Raw genomic sequence first — 20812 nt, 5'->3', positions numbered from 1 at the left:
GCTTGATGTGAAGGCTTCCTGTGCCCGCCCCTATAAAGAGTGTTTACTTTCCAAGGAGTATTGCTGACCTCCACTTTGTAACAGTCTCTCACTTGTCTGCTAAAAGACTGAGAGGATTTCTGTTGCTGAGGCTTTATCCTTGAGCAAAAATAAAAGCAGTTGCTTTGTGGAGGTCTGGATTGGGGTTTGCCTGGTAAAGGTGGGAAAAACCATAGGACCATTTTGTAGGAGTTCTATGCAGCATACAAAGTGTGCAAGAACAGCAGTTGACTTCCAGCGGTCCTTGTTTTGGTGTGACAGCATTAGTGCCTACTGGGGTGATGGAATATATGTCCTGGGCATGCTGCAATTAGACTGAGAAGTGGGGAAATTAATAATGAATTGGGAAATAATGATTTTTAAATAAGGTTGTAAATAACAAGTTTGTGCTAGAGCTGAGCACGTTCAGGAAAGGGCACATTCTGTTTGTTGTACTCCAGCCCTTAGATACCCATGGATTCTGTCTGGCATGGTCAAATTTGTCATGAAGGTGGAACTTAACCTTGAATAAATGTTATCGTGAGGGTTGCAGGTAGCAGGACTATCAGACTACGGCAGCAGAACAGATGGAGCTAAGCTGGGTTGCATCATTGATCAGTAAAGTATTACATGATGAGACTTGGTGCCTGTTCCTCACTAGCAGCCTGTACCTTTCAGAAATATGAAGTGAAAGAAAAAAATCATCTTCCTAGGTTTATAGAATGTCACTTCCTCAGCAGGTTAATGTCATACCATGAGATGGCATTAAGGTGAAAGTACAGGTGCTGACATGATGTAGAAGTCTTGATACTACCTTTTTAAGGTTTTGCTTTTGCCATCAAGGTTAGAAAACGACTGGACACTTTGTTCAACAGCTTGTGAACTAGGCAGGAAATGTCAGCACACAACTGTTGGTGCTCTCTGCAACTTAGCCACGGTGGACAGGGGACTAAGCATGTGTCATCCAGGCAACCACGTCTAGCAATTGTTTCCATTTTCTCATGATACCTAGGAAATGTTCCATCTCAGCTTTCACACATGAATTTTCTCCTTCATGATCTTTGTTGTGAAGATACTCTTGCAGAAATTAGTCACACGTAGATTGTTATTTTACTAGGTGGAGTGTGAAAGATGGCTAAAGGCTGAAAGTTCACCTTTGTGGCGTTGCTCTTGAGTTTAGATACTTGTGAAAAAATAGATTGTTTCCAAAGCCAGTTACCAGTAATAAGATAAAGGTGCCCCAAAAAGTGCCCTAAACAACTCTGACTGTCTTGGCAGTCTTCGATGGTTCTTTTCTCATTTACCAAAATCCTTTTGAAGTGGGGTCCCAGAACTGTGCAACGAGGGCTGGTGAGAGGCCTTGAGCAAAAGCCCTCCGAGGAGAGGCTGAGGGAGCTGGGATTGTTTAGCGTGGAGAAGAGAAGGCTCAGGGGAGACCTCATTGCTGCCTACAACTACCTGAAGGGGAGTTGTAGCCAGGACGGAGCTGGTCTCTTCTCTCAGGCAACCAGCACCAGAACAAGAGGACACAGTCTCAAGCTGCACCAAGGGAAGTTTAGGCTCGAGGTGAGGAGAAAGTTCTTCACTGGGAGAGTCTTTAGCCATTGGAATGGGCTGCCCAGGGAGGTGGTGGAGTCACCATCCCGGGAGGGGTTCAAGAGGGAATTGGATGTGGCACTTGGTGCCATGGTCTAGTCATGAGGTCTGTGGTGATGAGTTGGACTTGATGATCTTTGAGGTCTCTTCCAACCTTGGTGATTCTGTGATACTGTGAACTGAGTACAGTGTTTCAGATACCCATCATGGTGTGCCCTGCTAGTGGTTTCTGTTGAGTACAGTGTTATGACACTTTCTGGCATCTATCGATGATTTGGACAAGGGTATTGAGTCCATCATCGGTAAGTTTGCAGATGACACCAAGCTGGGGGCAGGTGCTGGTCTGTTAGAGAGTAGGAGAGTTCTGCAGAGGGACCTTGACAGGCTGGACAGATGGGCAGAGTCCAATGGCTTGAGATTCGACACATATAAATGCTGGGTTCTACACATTGGCCACAACAACCCCATGCAGAGCTACAGGCTGGAGTCGGAGTGGCTGGAGAGTGGCCAGGCAGAAAGGGACCTGGGGGTACTAGTTGATAGTAAGCTGAACATGGGCCAGCAGTGTGCCCAGGTGGCCAAGAACGCCAATGGCATACTGGCCTGTATCAGGAACTGTGGCCAGCAGGAGCAGGGAAGTCAGTGTGCCCCTGTACTCAGCACTGGTTAGGCCACACCTTGAGTGCTGTGTCCAGTTGTGGGCCCCTCAGTTTAGGAAAGATGTTGAGTTGCTGGAAGGTGTCCAGAGAAGGGCAACAAAGCTGGGGAGGGGTTTGGAGCACAAGCCCTGTGAGGAGAGGCTAAGGGAGATGCGGTTGCTTAGCCTCAAAAGAGGAGGCTCAGGGGAGACCTTCTTGCTCTCTACAACTGCCTGAAGGAAGGTTGTAGCCAGGTGGGTCTCTTCTCCCAGGCAACCAGCACCAGAACAAGAGGAAACAGTCTCAAGCTGCACCAGGGGAAGATTAGGCTGGATGTTAGGAAGTTCTTCATAGAAAGAGTGTTTGTCCATTGGAATGGGCTGCCCAGGGAGGTGGTGGAGTCACCATCACTGGATGTGTTTAGGAAGAGACTTGATGGGGTGCTTGGTGCCATGGTTTAGTTGATTAGATAATGTTGGATGATAGGTTGGACTCGATGATCTTAAAGGTCTCTTCCAACCTGGTTAATTCTATCCTATTCTATCCTATTCTATTCTATTGTTGACTGGAATCCTTCACAGCCTCTGCTGTTGCACCATATTGTTCTGTTGTTGTTAAACCACATGGTGTTTATGCTGGCCTAAATCTGAAGTTTCTAGAGTTCAAATGGTCTCAATCTGTCATTTGTGTCACCCATGCCATTTGCTGTGGTGCATCATCAAAATAATTTCTTAATGTTCATAGTTCTTCTGAATTGTGAAAAACAGAGGAACAAGTTAATTTGAAGTGAGCTTCAGCAGCATCACATAAATTCATTTGGAAGGATGTATTTCTTTTAAGAGACTTGAAAAATATATATACAACCAGATAGTGTTTCCATTTTCTGTTGCAACTTTAAGATACTGTGGTATAATTTGATCCTTTGCTTTGTAACTTCATTTCTGTGTGCCTGTTTTCTCTGCTGTGCATTTCTTGGGAAGATATCTTTATAAGGTGCTAAATTACCACTGTTACCAAATTGCTCTTGGTTGATGAGGTCAAGCAAACAGTGTCCTGAAGACAACCAGTTGTTGGAGGCATACATTTTTTCAACAGCTTGGCAGATGATGCTCTGATTATAGAATTCTTTTGGACAAAAGGGTTGCCCAGGGAAGGTGATTAGAGAGGAATTATGCACCAGTAGCAAAAGCGCAGCCTTGGGAGGTCCCGACGTGGTTCCAAGATCCACCTTAGACTTTGCATAATTGAGCAAATTCATTTTTCTGTGTGTATTTCATGTCTGCAAGGCAGAAATTGTCAAGCAGAAGTTCTTGATACTGATAAGGTACATTAAAGACTCAGATGGACAGATACTGTAGTGGTGGATCTGTGTTAAGGACTAAAGGTGAGATTTAGTCTTGGGAAAGGGGAGGGGAGAAAGGGACAATTATGCCAACTCTAATAAACACAAAGTAGTTCACTAAGCTCTGCTGTCTTCCCAAAGGCTGCTCTGGGAAAAGACATAATGATAGAACTGGGAGTCAGGAGATCTGGGTTTTATTTTCAAGTCTGCCACAATCTTCCTTTGTGGCCCTGGGTCATTTAACCTCTGAAAAATGGGGGAAATGATAGCAGATAATTAACAACCTCACAGGAGCATTGAAAATTAATTCATTAATTTTTCTGAACTCATCAGTAGAAGGTTCACTGGAAATGCAAAGTGTTAGGGTATTTTATGAAATTATGTCTATTTCTTTCCCTTCACATGTATTTTTAAGAGTATTCTTAAATCCGTAGAAGACCTGTGGGATACCTGAGAATCTGCCACAAGGAATGAAGCTAGCATTGTAAAATCTTTGTATCTTTAGAACATGCAAATACTGTGCTAGGAATGGAGTAAAAATGTTCTCAGAAACCCAAACTGTAGAGCAGACTATGGCCTCTGTCAGGTTGCGAGTAAGAGCATCAGAAACCTGAGTTTCTGAAAAGGCTTTAATTGTTTAGACTCTAAAATTTATTCAACCAGATCACAGTTTTCCTGGTTTATGGTGAGAAACCTGTGTCTGCTGCTCCCCCTCGCACACATCTCCCAGCACTTTATTGTCCTAGACCTCACTGATCGTGAAAATACTAAAATTATTTCTAGTGCTTATTGGGTAAGGCTGTTCTTTGAATCTAACCTTTTGTGTAGTAGGCCTTCAGTTAGAGGTGTGATGGGTGTATTGCTGCAGGATGGGACACAGGAATGCTGTTTGCAGTCAGTGGAAAAAGCCTCTATTGTGAGCTTTGTGTATGATATTCAGATTTTCATCTTAAAACAGTAGGTTGATTTTGCTGGTATTGCAGTGCTAGTAAGTTATTTGCTCCCCATTGCTGTAGCTTTACTTGGGAGACATGCTTAGGTGAAATATTATTTAGAGGTGGAATGTTTTGAGCTCCATGAGTAGTTCTCTCATCCTAGGTGCTTGCCTAAACAGTGGTTTTCAGGAATAAACTTTATTTTTTGTGTGCAGTCTGCCTTTTATGCTCCACCTGTAACAAGTGGAGAAACTATGCAGACTAAGATTTGTGGCAGGTTGTGGAAGATTGTATTTTCCAGAAGATGAATTAACAGAATGAGGCCAAATCTTGACATTTTAGGCTCTTTCATCAGAAGTTCTTAGCTGGTTTGTTGTGCCCCAAGCTGGTCACAGGACCGTTGTCTTCAAAGTTTCAGGCAGGGTCACGTTGGTTTTTGTGTTGGTTAAGTAATTTCTTTTTCTGCTCTGTTTGGGTGCACCCATCCATCTTCATGCAAACCAATTTTGCCTTCTCTATTGACACAATTTATTTTCCATTTATGTCTAGGGAACGTGACTACTAGCACATCTGTGTCTCAGATGGCAAGTGGGATCAGTCTAGTCTCCTTCAACAGTCGTCCGGATGGTATGCATCAGCGCTCTTACTCGGTCTCCAGTGCAGATCAGTGGAGTGAGGCAACAGTCATTGCAAACTCTGGCATTAGCAGTGGTAAGAAACCTGGAGCTGGGGGTGGTTATCTGCTGTGGGGAGAAGGGGGAATTTGGTGACTTGCTTTCTTTATGAAGAAGGAAAAAAGTACTATCTGATGGTGTTCACACAGATACCCTGTTGGAAGTCAAACTTCTAACATCTAAGAGAAAAAAGAGAAATTAGATAAAAGAGAACAGATCAATACAATACTTTTTTCAGCAGGAAGAGATAATGTAGTTATTTTATTGATTAATTTTAATTTCAGGTACGCAGTGTAGCTTGTTCACTTGATATTCTTGTTTCCTTACTCTGTGTGGAAGCTATTGGCAGTAAATTATCCTCTACATCTTTTCATGGGCATGTCTTTGGCTGTTTTCTTGCTTTAAGGTATGCATACTACTGGCATAGTTTTAGTGCTTTCTTTGTGGAGTGTTTAAGGGTATTAAAAGAGGCAGGTGGTGTTTTGCAATGATTAGATTGTAAGAGGACAACAGGGGTTGTTGTTTTTAAAGGATATGCATGATGTTTGATATCAAAATGGTGCATCAGGCCTCATCGGACTGCCAAGGAAGGACAGCGATAAAATGCTGTTCACCTGTAGCTGAAAATGAGACCATCCTTGGGGCAGCCAGGGTGGCTGGGCTGAGACTCGAGTGTTCCTGTTGTGATGTGATGCAGAGATAGTTCATACCAGTGAAGGACATGTGTCCAGGAGCATGGGACTTAATAGGTGGCTAGAGAAACCATGGAAGGCTCTTAAAATAGGAGTGAAAAGACATGACTGTGTGAGAAGGAAGAGCTGAGAAGAAATTGAGAATATGGATAACGGGGGGGGAATTGTAAATAGGATATTAAAAGGGAGAGAAAGAGCTGTTACTGGTGGCCATCCCTATAATTGAATGATAGGTTTATGAAAACTATCTCACATGTCCCATGGAAATATATACATGTATGCATCTATATATCTGTGTAAGATTGGAATCTTGACTGTAGCCCTGATACTGTTTCTGGGTATTTCAAGCAGGTTTGGACAGCTTTTCAGTGCTACCACATGTGAACAGAAGGTTTAAAGTCTGTTCACCTTGGTCCTCAGTGGCATTAGCTCTCAAGTTCATGGTTGCTGAAGCACATACATTTCTGGAGCTCTAAATATGTGGGCAACATATTCAGGATTGTGGTGTTTTGACTAAAAATTTTCTAAATCAAGCACCTTTATTTCAGCCTTGGTGATAGCTAAACAACACTGTAAAATGCTCCAGTTCTATTCTGTGTCTACCCCACTCACCTGCTTCTTTGGGAAGTGGGTAATCTTTTAGAACAATCAGCATTGCCCTACACCGGTTACCTCTAGACTGAACTGGTTTCACAGTTAAGGCCATATAGTTCTTTCACTTTTTCCCAAGCTGCTTTTAATCCACCCCAATTCTAGATCCATTTTAAAAGATGATGCCAAAGTTTTGGCTTTTTGGTGTCCTCCTTTTTATACTGTATGTTTTCAAAGAAAATTTGGAGAATATTGAATGTTTGTGCTAGGAGGAAGGCAAGTGAAAGACAAAATATAGTCTCTGGTCCATACAGCTACAGATAGGAGACTAGACCCCCAGTGCCAGATGCGATAGCTGAGGCTACAGTAGAGGAAAATCTTCAAAATGCAGAATTCAGTCAGTTCCTGAAAGTGGGGTTTAATTAATACGTTGAAAAGTAGAAGTATAACCTAAATTCCTACCTTTTTTCTTCCGCTTAACTTTGTGATGCTCTTTCTGGTTTTGAGATACTTGCTGGACTTGTCTTCCGTTCTCCATGCTGCATTTCAGCTAGTTTTAAATTCCTGGTGAAGGGAACTGTACTCCTAAGTATGTGCAGTACCTTTTTCTGACTTGATGTTCATATGAGATTACTTCTGGATCAAAAGAGATGACAGCTAGAATTATCTATGAGATATTTATTCCAAAAAGACAGCTGCCTGGTGGGTACCTCTGCATAAGCCTGACTTGAATAATTTCTTGCAAAGGTTCTAATTCTAAAAGAGGCAAAATGTTGTGGTTTTTATAAATATGTAGGGGGAAAAATGAACTAATGTTGAGTTTTAGGCAGCTAGGATTCAACAGAAACAGAAATACTGTGCTGAAACTGCTACAAAACCTCAGGAATAATTCATTGCTGTCGGTGTATCATCTTTTGGTAAGCTCATAGATGTGTCCTTTATATTGGCAAGTTGACGCAGGGTTTTTTTTCTCCATTAAAAGATTTTTGAATTTTAGTCATAAAAAGATAATACTGTGAAAGCAGCAGGTATGGTGAGAAGCTAAGCATCTTTTGGAATTCAAATGCCAATGTACTGGAGAATATGCCTGCTTATTGTCACATGGTTTTATTGTAGACAAAATAACATATTGGGATTCAATTTTTCTTTGCACCTTTTTTACCCACATTAAATTAATACTTTGTGTGGCTCCGAAGAACTTTTCAAAGTCTTTCAAACCAGACCTTTGGTTTCCTGGGGCTTCTGTCTTTCAAGCAGCTGTGAACATCTCCTAATTAGATAAATTACTTTGTAGTGGGCAGAGCCACAAAACAGGAGGTGCTGGTTAAATTAAAGGGGAAAAATAGAAAAATCCATTCTCTGAAATGGAATGCCCCACTGCTTTATGACTATTACTGTTGTAAGGTTTTACATTTAAGTACCTGAGGTTTAAAATTAAATGTCTAATATAATTTGGCACTGGTAACATGAAGCCTCTGACTGCCCTCAGAGAAAATCTAGACAGCTTAGTTCAGTGTTTCAAATTGCTGTCCGCTTGATAGTGAGCGGATCGTGCGACTGGCTCACGATTTAGCTAAATACCACCTGCTGTTCAGCATAATCTTAAATGCAGTAACATATTTGCCTTAAAAACTCAGAAATTTAAAAAGACTGCTCCAGCAGCACATGAAAAATTAATTCTTTTTACATTTTTTTTTCTTACTCTCGTAAGTACTTGACAGAAGTAATTTTAGCAGCAAGAGAGAATAAAAACTGGAGGCAGTAAATCCCTGTCCAGGAACCTCTTGTGTAGATTCTTTATGGACCCAGAATTGATCTACATGTCAGATCCTGATGTAGTTTAAACTGTTTATCACTCTAATGGCGATAGAGAGACCATGAACATCAGCTTATAATCCTCCATGAAAGAAATTGGTGTTTGCAGTCAATGAAGGAGCAGCTTAGCTTTATTGATAGATTCAGAACAATTACTGCTGCTGCAGCTATTGGCTGAGAGGTTTTCCTGGATCACATTGGAAGCCTGCAATTTTTTTTTCTCTGATAAATCTTTTCCATGATGAATCATTTTTTTTCCACCAAGAATTATCTGTAGTTGCTCACTGCTGGGGAATAAGAGGGTTGTCTGGTCTCAGGGAAGTCATTCATAACCTGTTCAAGTGTGAGGTTTGGTTCAAGAATGGGCATCTGCATGGTTTGTCCTCTGCAACTGTGGCTCTTATGTCTTACATTCTTTTCCTTCTGCAAATATTCTTAGCTAGGAAAGGCAGGATTGTGTTGAGAAATCAAGGAAAAGCTGCCCAGGAGCACTGTTGTGAGGCTTCTCAAGCCTGAGTACAAATTGCTATTTTTTTCTGAAGGAAAACAGAGTTATATTCACTGGTGATCTTGCTGCCACTAATAAGAGAGGGTGCTGCCTCTTCTACAGTCTGTACAATTAGTTAAATTGCTAAAGAACTTCAGAGACAGATCTTCACACTTAGTCTCAGAGCTTTTTTTTGGATGGAGGAAAACCACAGCTAGCTGTATTGCAAAAAAATTATGTTCGTGAGATTTAACAGAGACCTGAGGATGTCATTTCCTTTCTGGCGATGCAGACGGAGCTTGTTCATTGTCTATTTAAATGTCAGGTTATATCAGTTGGCTTCTGTGACTGTGTGCTGAGACTCTCAGAGGGTAGAATTTCTTCCTTGAAGTTACAATTTGAAGCTCTTCTGAAACAGTGCTGCAAACAGTAGTTTGCATAGGACAGGGATTTCTTTCCTCTGAACTTGTAAATCGTCATTTGAATTCTAGCATGATATAAAATTCTGCAGTAAATCAAATATCTGTTTAAATATCATCCACTTAGGCTTTATCACTGTACAATTGCTTGTACGGGCCATTTGATCTCAGCTGTAATTTATGTAAGTTGTAATACCTGGTGTCTTTTGAGTTTCTAACAGTTTGGTGTTAGGGTTTATTAATGTAAAATTGAGTTCTCACTGTGCCATGGGGTATGAGAGGTCATTGGAGTGCTTACATTAATGCAGACCTTACAACTTGCCTTCCTTTTCTGATCATAAGCACTTGTGATGATTAAATGGAGTCATCTGCTCTATGGTGAAAAAGAAAATCACTCAACTTACTTCTGGTGGTCATAACACTTTTTCAACAGTGAGCTGGAAAACAGTTTAGAGATGCTGGAATTGAATAGGCAAGTTTTAGGATAAATGGTATCATTTCAAAGCAAGTACACAATTTCACTTATTCGGGTTAAGTGTGTACAGAAGGTGTAGTTTGGAAGAGCTTTTTCCTTGGTTTTAAAGAGGGAATCATTATTGAAAAGCAAATGTAAAGTATTTTTTTCCTTCTTTCTAGCTTCTTTGGAGCTACCATGGGGTTTCCTGCAATTCCTAATGTTTAATACTACAAGATTTGCCATATAGAAGACAGTATATGTGTAAATATTTTAATTTGTCTTTAAGAACAGGAAGGAAAAGGGAATATTCACATCGTTTTCAAACCCTTTTGTGATCAATGAACAAATTGCTTCTGCAAATACTTCCAGAGGGAAACTTTATCAGTCCAGTCAGCTAGGTTCTGATAACAACTTATTATTGGCTTTGCTTTCTAAACAGCCTAACATACCTTAAGGAAATCATGGTTATAAAGTACTACTTTATGGCAGGTGGAGAGAGCAAATGTGATGTTTCTGAGATGTGGGCAGGTGTCCCATTCATCTTTTCACTGAGCTTTCTTCTCCTAAATTGTGTTAGCATAAGGATAAGGTCTCTGAAAAGGGTTTCATAGCATTAAACTAAATGCTATGTGTTTTTGAGGAATGTGTTAGCATCTAGTGGCAGTAGAATCATAGAAGTGTTTAGGCTGGAAAAGATTTTTCAGATCAAGTCCACCCATTACCCCAGCACTGGCAGGTCCACCATCAAACCATGTCCCTCAACCCCATGTCTACACATCTTTTAAATCCCTCCAGGGGATAATCCTTTTGGTGTTGAAATGTTTCTTAATGGCAAACTTAAACCTCCTCTGGCGCAACTTGAGGCCATTTCCTCTTGTCTTGTTGCTAATATTTCAGTAGGACCCAATGCTTACTTAACATTCTGTGTTGTAGATCAGTAGAATCTCAATTGAATGGGAAACTTTAGCACTACCTTTCTTGGGGAGATACCTCCCAGGTTCAGAAAATACAAGCACTTACCTTGTCTTCTCTGGATATGTGTTTGTTGCCAGAATGATGGAGAAAACCTGTCCTATCACGCAGATGAAGAACACTGAAATTCTGCCCAATGTACCTCATTGGAAAAGTAATCAAGGGATGAAACCTTTGCAGTGTGCTACCTCTGTGCAGCATGGGTTCAAACACCGCTGGCTTGGCTTACTGCTCTCAGTATGCCTTTCACCAGGTCATCCAAGCTATGGTTTGCAGCTTAGTCAGTGCCAAACTGCAGATGAGCCATTGCCATTTGGTCCTACTGAACTTTACATCTGGCAGAGAACACGTTGCTTCATTGCAAGCTAGAAGAATGAAAGGCATATGAAAGTGGTTCTTCACTTTCTGTGTCCATGGTGGAGGGTGGAGATGGCAGCAGTCTGAACCTTTGAGGCTTAAACTGAGCTTCTGTGATGTTGGTTTAAGGAGGGCTTTGGGTATGTGGGCATTTCTGCATAATTTTGCTGAGTTTCAACAAAGTCCTTCTATGCTTACCTAGTGGTTCTGTTTAAATCCTGAGCTATACTATGTGGATTTTTACAGTTCTGTGGTTCTCCAGAAACCCATCTGCTTTTCTTGTTTAAGATCCTCCTCTTGCTACCCTCCCCCTGATTACAGTAAAGAGAATTATTGCATTCAGAAGTTAAATCCTGCACTTCGTTCCAAAGTGGCAAGGAATGTGAATTTTCATCTTCTGATAATTTGACATTGGCAACCTCATGCTCATCTTAATTGTGTTCACAGCCTGTGGTGCCAAATGTCTGTCCGTAAATTGTTTATGTGACTAAATTAGGTTTTTGAGTGGAACTATAAAGCTTTGTTTTTCCAAGCATTTGCTTATGGATGCTTAAATGCATATTTTGCTTTTAGTTTCACCTAAAATTTAAACTGAAATAGGAAAGCATGTGGCATGTTCCTTATAATAAGGAAAAAAAAAAAAGATGTTTATTGTAGCTACAGATGTTGATTAATCTTACCTGATTGTCTCTCCATGTTCAATATATCAGTGCTTTTTCTGCCTATAGCTCAGTTTGGTTGTCACACCTTTCCCATTTCTATTCACTCAAGAGAAGAAAAAAAAAAAAACAAACAGCCAACAAGCAACTCTAACCAAAGCACTTTATTTTTATTATGGAGCATAAACTTTAGCCTGACAGGATAGTAGAAATAGTGAATGTTCCCTTTATTAGGTCTTCAGGCTGGTGTCTGGGAGATGCTCTCTGTTCCCAGCCTTTCAGGTACAGGATTATTATGTTGCAGTACACCACTCATGGTATTTAACCACTGCCAAAAGTCAGGTACTTCCCAAGTAGGGAAAGTGGATACCTGGCACTGATATCACTGGAAACAGGGCACTTTTACCTTCAGGTTGTGTTTTAAAATATATATGTATCTATTACCACAGCTGTCTGTCTTCTTGTCTGACTTCAGCTGCAAGCTGGTTCTCTGTAGCTCAGATGTTTGACATTTGACAGATCCAGGGCTTAGAAGTCTGTAAAATATATTCTGTTCTCTGTTTCTATGTTAGTATGTGTCAAAATGGAAGGGCTAATACTGAAGGTGATTGTGGTCCTGTTCAAAGTGAATTCTTCGTCAGGGAGGCCATCCTGTAATCTCATTTGTATAAAAGTATAGATTAATCTTTCAAAGGTTGGATTGGGTTTTTTTATGTTTTTTTCATGTTTTATGTTAATCTTAAATGTTTGCAGTTTGGTATGAATTTTGCTGTAATGCTTCTTGACAGGTCAGTCAGCAGATAGTTTGAGATTGAGAATCAGCTGTGGTTGTTTTTCCCAGTATCTCAGAAATAAGTGTGACCTGTGGTCTAAGACTGCTTGAATAGTGGCTGAGATAGGAGGACATGGACTGCATTCAGTAGCAGCAGAAGAATGGATCTTCTGGAACCAGCTATTAAAAGCTGAAGAGCTGTGTTTGATGTGAGGGTGCCTGCGTTCAGGAGAGATGTATCTTGATAAATCCTAATTGCAAGGAAATGAGTACACAGGCTGGATTCACACAATTTCCTGCAGGAGTTTCTGAACTTTGAAAAATAAAATCATGTTTACAGAGAATAATATAAATTGAGAGGCACATTTGCAAGTAAACAAAGAAAAGCCTTATTAGGCTCTTATTATAAGAACCAAGTTTACTGTAAACTCTTCTGATCCGAATAATGTGGCCTAAAAATTTCCTAAGCCAAATGCCTTCTATACTGAAGGACATTTTAAGTAAGACTTAGGGAAGAAAATCAGTTAACTTCCCAGATCGCTACACTTTTCTTTTTTGTGATCTTTTTATCTGCATTTTATTAATCTAAATTTTTATAAGAATAATATAAATTCTAAGTTTAGATAAAGTTTAGTAACATTTTAAACACAAAGTTGAGAAAGTAAAAAGTTAATGTATAGTGAACATTGGAGTAATCACCGATTTCAGAATTTCTTTTTTTTCTGTCCATACTTTGGAAGTTCAAATAGATGCTTCTGATAATTAGATTTCTTGTTTAGTGTATGTCCAGAAGCATGCTGCTTTGTTTTGTCAGGTGCTGGAAAAAGTGACTGCAAGAAACACACACAACGCTTTTGTTTCTTCTCCAGCTTAATGAAGTTTCTGTTTCAATTAACATGAGACCAGTTGTCTCACCAAGCATGTCTGTTTGCAGGCTCGATTTCTTTCCAGCCCAGATCACAGAGCATGGGGTACAGGGATGTTGTGTATATGTTACCTATGGAATCCAACACTTCAAAGCTTTTTACGGTGAATACAGTTCAAGGAGTGAAAGAAGCCTCTGTGTTAAATTCGATACGCAACTCCTTCACAACCTGCTGATTGTTGGGGGATAGCTGAAGCACAGAGACCTGGCCTTCCTGCAGGTGGAAGAGCATCTCCTTTCAAGTCTCTGGGCCCTTCATTTGTTTCAGTTGATCTCATCCCTTAATTCAGCAATGGTGTGTGCCACCCACAGTCTAGGTCAATGAGGAGTATCCAGATTAGAGGTCTCTAGGCAAGTGGCTTTTCTGATTCATGGATTTTGTGAGAGCAAAAGGAGAGCCCTGACATGGGTGATCTAAACCCTCAGAAGAGCTGTTAAGAGCTAGAAAGAGTGCTTGATTAAATATAAAATTTAAAAAAAAAGTTTGTCGATGCCAGCTATGTCATCTGACACCTATGAAAGGCAGCAAAGGCATATCTTTATGTTGAGCTTTACTTTTCTGCTACAGGTCTCTGCCATAGGAAAATGGTGGAGTTTGCCTTTGATTAACATTATCTTTGGTGTTACTCCATCACTACTTTTCCTTTCTGATGCTGGTGCTCATGGCATATGTTACCAGAAAGGCCTTGGCTTGTTCCTACCTAGCAAGATGCAATTAACTGCTTATTTGCGATACAGCAGTTATTCTGCTTTGATTGGAAAATGTTAATAATGAAAGTCTCTTAATTTTTTCCCAAACACTGATGTTAAGACTTGTCCCTGAAGCTTGGTGGACTGATAGTGGAGACCTTCGTAACCTCTTCACAGTTACCAGTGAGTGGCTTTGATGCCTGAAGTTATCAACAGGTTATGCAGAGTGAAGGTGAAAGTAAAAGAGACAAGAAGCATCTTTACAGCTCTGAGTGTTTCTTTGTAGAGTCAGTACTTTGTTTCTGTCTTATTTTGTCTATCTTGAAATACACAGTAAATATCTTAGTAGGGAATAGTTTGGCAAGGTGTGCATTCGTTATTTTCCAAGTGCCTTGAGAGCTCAAGACTCTATTTCAAAGCAAAGCATTGCTGAAAGAGTTGTTTTGCAATTAAAAGACAATGCTGATCATTACACCAGGGTGGAGCTCTGACCTGTTCTGTGTAATTGAGGTGAATTTATTATGCACATTATTTTGACCAAGGACATAAAATACATTTGTCACACAATGTTGTGTATGTACTTGATCATGACATAGCTTGCCAATCCAAGATGTGTGTATATCCAGAGTAGGGCCACAAGGATGATCAGAGGACAGGATAAGCACAGACTGAAAGAGTTGGGGCTATTCAGTCTGGAGAAAAGAGGGCTCCGGGGAGACCTTATTGTGGTCTTCCAGTATCTGCAGGGGGCCTGCAAGAAAGATGGTGAGGGACCTTTTAGGGTATCAGGTAGTGATAGGACTAGGGGGTATGGGGGAAAAAAATAGAAAGGGGTAGATTCAGACTGGATGTTAGGAAGAAGTTTTTTACCATAAGGGTGGGGAGACACTGGAACTGGTTGCCCAGGGAGGTGGTGGAAGCCCCATCCCTGGAGGTTTTTGAGGCCAAGCTGGATGTGGTTCTGGGCAACCCGATGTAGTGTGAGGAGTCCCTGCCCATGGCAGGGGGGTTGGAACTAGATGATCCTTGAGGTCCCTTCCAACCCTAATAATTCCATGATGATTCTATTCTTTTAGTCATACTCCAAGCATCTATTTTTCTGCAAATCACTGTAACTTGGGCTGTCTTGATAAGTTTAATGGATCCAGCATGCTGCAGTTGGTAACTACTCTTGAACTGTCTGATTATCTGTCTGGCTTCAAAAGTGGCAGACAGACTAACCAACACGTGACCTGGAACTGAACCAGGAGGGTACTGCCCTGAAACCATTTCACAGCCACACGGTTTTGTCTTCAAACAAACCGTCTATCTTCTTTCTCCCTCATGAGGTAGCTAAGAACAGGTTACCTGAAATAAATCCCCATATCTAGCTACCTTCTGTAATATTCCTCACCTCTTCATTTTGCATGAAGATGATGGTCAGGAAAAGCAGTGCCCATAGCATTATACACCCAGTTTGTAGCAATTCAGGGTGACACCATGTAAGAATCACATTTTCTCAACAGATCTGATGCTGCCCAGTGAAAACATTATGCCAGAAGAATTAGAGGCATCCCTTATACATCTAGACTGTAGCTCTATGCAGCAGGAGCCACAAAGTTAGTTTGCCTTGGGATGTGGTGATATCCTACAACGTTTGAGACTTGCATCTCTTTCTAGTTTGTTGTCCTTACGTATTCAAGTAACTTGTCATGCTTGATCTTTCCACAGGGCATGTGGTACAAAGAAGGCAAATCCAAAGATGCATCTGTCTAATGGAGGATAAGATAAATTAGCAAACTATGTTAACTCAGGGAGTAGTTTATAATATCTCTGCCCCTGACCTAAATCTGCTTTAGGTGAGATGTACAAAAGAGAGATTAGCATCTTGTTTCTGGTTCATGTTCTGAGGCTTGCAGGTCCTCTGAAATGCAGTTAGTCTTCACTTTGCTTGTCACCATATTGGCAGCACAGGAGGGTCACGTTGGAATAGATTTTCCTCTCCCTGTGTCAGACAGCAAATTCCTTCCTTGCTGCAGGGAGCTTACTTCATAGATAGTTTTGAAAGGGAGTTAACAGGACAAGGTTTCTTCTTTTCTTGCTAGCAATACTTTGATTTTTAGGGAACATGATGGTGTTTTGCTATTACTGCACTATGATGCTCCTTAGGAGGGAAAACATAGTGAGCAATGTACTCTTGTGGGGTTTTTTAAACATTATATCTTGCTTTTGCTTCCTTTAAAATGGCCAGAGATTGTGTGTTAGTGGGAAATAAGCTAAAGGTAACTTTCCTTTTCCTTTAGATAAGGGAGATTGTAATGAGGGTCTTAGTAGCTCTGAGATTATTTAAGCCAGTCCTTCCAATACCTATGGCTTACTACTGTCATGAGGCTGACTTGCTCTCACAAGTCTGTGGATGATGTCCCTCACTTGTCACAAAGTACCTTATTAGGCTGCTGCGTGAAAATGATCCTGTCATGGCAAACATGCCTTCAGGTCTGTTTTGCCTGAGGCATGCTACCACATACCAAGTCAGACCCTCCAAAACCGGGGAGGTCCTTTTTTTTTTTGTTTGTTTTTTTACCTTCCAAGAAGGAAGTTTTGTTTTTCCTATTAACATGAAATCGCTGTTAGAGGGAAAGAGGCAGTAACTTGGGCATTCAGTGGGGCTTTCTGTACATGACAGGATAGCTTTGTGATTTACAGGCTCTAGGCGCAAGGCTGGAAAAATGGTAGACGCTGTGGAAAGAGCATACTCCTGAGGCTCTTTCATCTCCATCCCCCAGTTCTGCTCAGAGCTTCCTTTTAATTTCATTCAGTGCAGCAGGTTAATTTAAGCCCTTGATAGCTTGAGTGTCCGAGCTGAATTCAGCTAAACGATGACCAGATGCGCCTAATTCCCACCAAAGGTGTGAGCTTTGTGTACTTTAACATTTTTTGACTTTTTTCTTTTCTTTAGGCTGTAATCTCATGCCACCCTTTCTCCCTCACTCGTGAGTGTTTATTATCATCTGCAGACTTCTGCCAAGCTGCAGTTTTGACAGGATTTTAATGTCAGTCCCATACATCCATGCCTGACTCCAGCCTTCTGCAGTCATTGTGCAACCGCAGTATTGCTTTAACTTTGGTTTGAGGCAGAGAAGGAATATAAAGAACTTGATAGAACATTTATGGTAATAGCTGTAAAGGGAAGCTGTAGAGCATTGGATTTCACAGCCAGAAAAATCTCAGCTCGGGGAAATGGGTCTGAAATACAACTACAGATGGTTTTAGTCTATTGCTTCCCCTGTTTAAATAAAAGGATTGCTTTTTTTTCACCTCTATTTAAAACACATGTGTAGAAGATGAAAGTGTCCAGCTATTTTTTTATTATTCAGTCCACCAGCTACCGACATCTTTGCCTTATTTCATTTCAGCACTAATGGCATAGTAAAAGTTCTGAAACACCCTCTTTGGATTCAACCTTCCTTGGGTCGTGGCAAAGATTCCTGCTGCAGTCAGAGCTGTTGCTGTTGTTTTCGTCATCAGCGCTTTCTCTTTGCTCTTGAACCTGGTGCTATTAATTGTGTTGCTGCTTCTGCTCTTTAATTGATCCCATTCACCAGTCCTGCTTTTGTAATGTCGGAGTCCTTGTCACTTCAGCAAATCAAAAACCCAAATTAATCAATCTCCAGCCACTTGAGAATAAGGCTGCGTTGGGGAGCTGGGCTTGACAAAAAAGTCTAATTTCACTTTGAAAGCCTGTTGGAAAATTTTAACAAGAAGATGCAAGAAAAATGTAAACCAGATCAAGCCTGACTTTGGTCTGTGGAGAATAGTGTCACCTGTTGAGTTTGTTTCAAGTTTTTGTAAATAGGTGATTTGACAAAAATATGAAATAAATCAAAAGGCATGAAGATAGAAGAGGTCAGAATCTTCTTGTTTCCGCTGTAGATGGTTACACAGGAGAGAGGGTTGTGTGTGTATGAGAGAGAATAGGAACTGTGGGCCAAAGATGAAGCTCCGCTCTCGGATTTTTGTATCTGAGCCTTTGTGCTGTGCTATTCCCATACCTTATGTGTTGCCTCTTTTCCTCATGCTTTTTGCACCTTCAATTCCTTTATCCTGGCCTGGGCCACTCATGCCTGCTTATTGTCCCTCCTTTTCTTTATCCCCTCGATTCCTGTGCTGCTGTGTGGGCACTGCAAGAGGTGAAGAAGAAATGGCTTCAATCCAAATCTCAGGCATGCTCTGAGCAGATGCTGGACAGTTCAGGATGCAGGTTGGTAGCTGTACTGTGCTAGGGGCACAGAGGCAGCACAGACTGGGTTTAAACTGGATTTCATAGCCTTTTCAAATCCAGGAGCACACTCTCTACATCCTTAGAGGACATAACTGTTTTGTCTTTAAGATCCATTTGTGGACCTCGTGTGGCTTACAAATAATAAAATTACAAAAATAGAAGAAATGGGATTTGTGCAGGATGTTACCTTTTACAAACATGGTATAATACTGCAAGAGGATATCAAATGTGTTTCAGATGGCAAATAGAAGACAGTACAACAGCCCTTGAGACCCTTTTGAGAAGGATTGAATGGTTTCTTTTTTCATTTCATGTTCCATCTCGTAACTACGGCTTGTAATTTTAGACAACAAACATCTTCCCTTCTGCTTCTCGTTTCTGCTCCCAGAACTTGTAAACGTATCTAGGGGAGAGGCAGGCATGGGACTTGCTTTCTGGAATTAAAGCTGCATTGGCTTTTTTTGTTTGTAATTTCTAGCAAGCGAGGATTGGAATCAAAGAAGCAGAATCTTTCTCTTATCTCGTGTGTCACAAAGAGATAGAGAAAAACCATCGCACTAACAACAGAGTCATTAAGTCTTTAATATCCCATCTCTTGATAACTTAGTGAGTTTGGTTACCGAGTGTCACTTGTTGCTCCCAAGCGTGGGATGAACTACTGCATATTTTTTAATGGCCTTAAATAACTTGTGCAAATCTAATCTTATCCTATATACTCTGAATTGACTGGTTTACTACTCTTTCTGGAATAGGCACCTGTACTTTTTCATACTGGTTTGTGTAGAAGCTCTCCTCTCTCTTGGTAAGGGTTTGGTATTATTTCATGGCCCTGCAAAGACAGAAACTCAGCTTTTGATGGGAAGCACATTTTCTTGCTAGTACTGAAAGTCACCAAACACACATGTGAAATTGGAGCATCTTCCTTATCGCATCGTGAGTGTGCATAGGTTAACCACAAGGATGCCACTCTTGTCAGCTCTCACAGTAGAGAAGAGTTAATTGCACCGGGGAGAGGAGGCAGGGAGGAAAGCTCACTGCTGTGAGAGGGCATGGAGATCTAGCTTACTTCTGTACATTGTGGAGAGCAGTAGGTGTAGGCTGGAGCACAGTGATGCTCCATTTTGAAGGAGAAGACATTTTTCATCAGCGTGTTGCTGTGCATCACTTAGAAACATGGCCCAGCAGTTGCAGAACCGAGGTTGTGCTGGTCAGGACAACCCCAGCTACGTGACAAGGGGACAGTTTCGTCCTTAATGTTGTATAATATAGATATACACCCTACAAATGATGACCATCATCAAGGAAAGCTGTCCGTACAGTCCATCAAAAACTGCAAAGCTAATGATAGGCTGGGCAGATAATCGTGGGAGAGTTAATTGTAAGGTTCGATATGGCATCTTGTCAGCAGAGATAAGTTGTCACGTTTTCCACTTGAGCTGAAACTAAATGATTGTAAAATAAGTTATGAGTGTCCTTGGGCCTGTCTGCCAGAATGATGGCTAAGAATACATTCCTGGCCCATCAGTCTCAAGCAGCCCGCTTGATATTTATGCGAACTGAATGTTATTTTATTCCCCCTCTAGTCATGCTTGTCAGCTTCCCGAGTGAAAAGTGAAACTGCTTCTTTGACTCATACTTCAAGTATTGAAGCTCGGAGAGGCTGCAGATTGTTATTATTATTACTAGTATTATATATTTTTTCGGGGATGCGTTGAACATTGATGCCCGATTGGGAAGAACTAATGGCTGACATTGAACGTGCGGGATGGCTGCAAAACAGCCCATCCCAAGCCAGTGAAACGCATCTTACGAGTTCTAGTGCTTCTGTCAAAGCTGGTTTAGATATGGAGTAATGAGGCGCTTGCTTTTTTAATTTGGCGTGCCTTTTTCCTTGCTTTTCCCTCCCCCCCCCATTTTAATATATATATATATATATATATATATATATATATATTTATACATATATAGAGAGAGTTAATAGTCCTGGTAGTGGTTGTCTGTTCTCAGGTGTGGTAATTGATACAAAATAAAATGCATTATTTGTATTCAGTCAGGAGTATGAAATTGCATTCAGCGGGCTGAAGCCTGAACTCATTTACAGTTTTCCGAAGCTGGGCTTTCAGGAGCCCTCTTTTCAATTTGAAGAATACCTTGTCAGGCAAGAGAAGTAGTGGGAAATGGGAAAGCACAGCGTGTAAGCCTAGCGCCTTTTGATTGCTCATATTTTAAACGGGACGAATGTTAAATAACTTCCATCTTCGAAGGGTGGTCTCCGAAACCAGGAATACAGGACATTAATACACCAACGATATCAGCTCGGCACCTGTTTACGAGCAATGCGTGTTTCTTCTCTGGTTGAGGGGGAGGGAAAGCTTCAGGCTCTTCACTTCAGAGCCGTTTGACCCAAGGACAGCAGGTTATTACCTGGAAAGGGCTGCAGATCACGAGGATTACCATAGGAGGTTAATTCTTCAGCTCTCCGACACAAGCATTTGGACTGCACGCGTATAGG

At 41.1% G+C, this 20812-nt stretch overlaps 1 protein-coding gene across 8 annotated transcripts in view; it reads left to right on the top strand.

The window, feature by feature from the left end:
• The window catches only part of AGAP1 (ArfGAP with GTPase domain, ankyrin repeat and PH domain 1), a 389866-nt gene that overhangs the window by 272400 nt on the left and 96654 nt on the right, over positions 1-20812 (top strand). For 6 of the 8 annotated variants that reach the window (XM_054172080.1, XM_054172073.1, XM_054172065.1 and 3 more), the window contains one exon: positions 5079-5240. The exons of the other annotated variants lie outside the window; for them this stretch is intronic. In XM_054172080.1, coding sequence (XP_054028055.1) covers positions 5079-5240 — 162 coding nt within the window. The remainder of the gene's footprint in view (positions 1-5078; positions 5241-20812) is intronic. 8 annotated transcript variants of the gene reach the window in all.

This window comes from Dryobates pubescens, chromosome 2 (genome assembly GCF_014839835.1).
Source record: "Dryobates pubescens isolate bDryPub1 chromosome 2, bDryPub1.pri, whole genome shotgun sequence".
NCBI classification, from domain to species: Eukaryota; Metazoa; Chordata; class Aves; order Piciformes; family Picidae; genus Dryobates; species Dryobates pubescens.
Note: the sequence above shows the minus strand (reverse complement) of the source record. Positions and strands in the feature narration are given on the sequence as shown.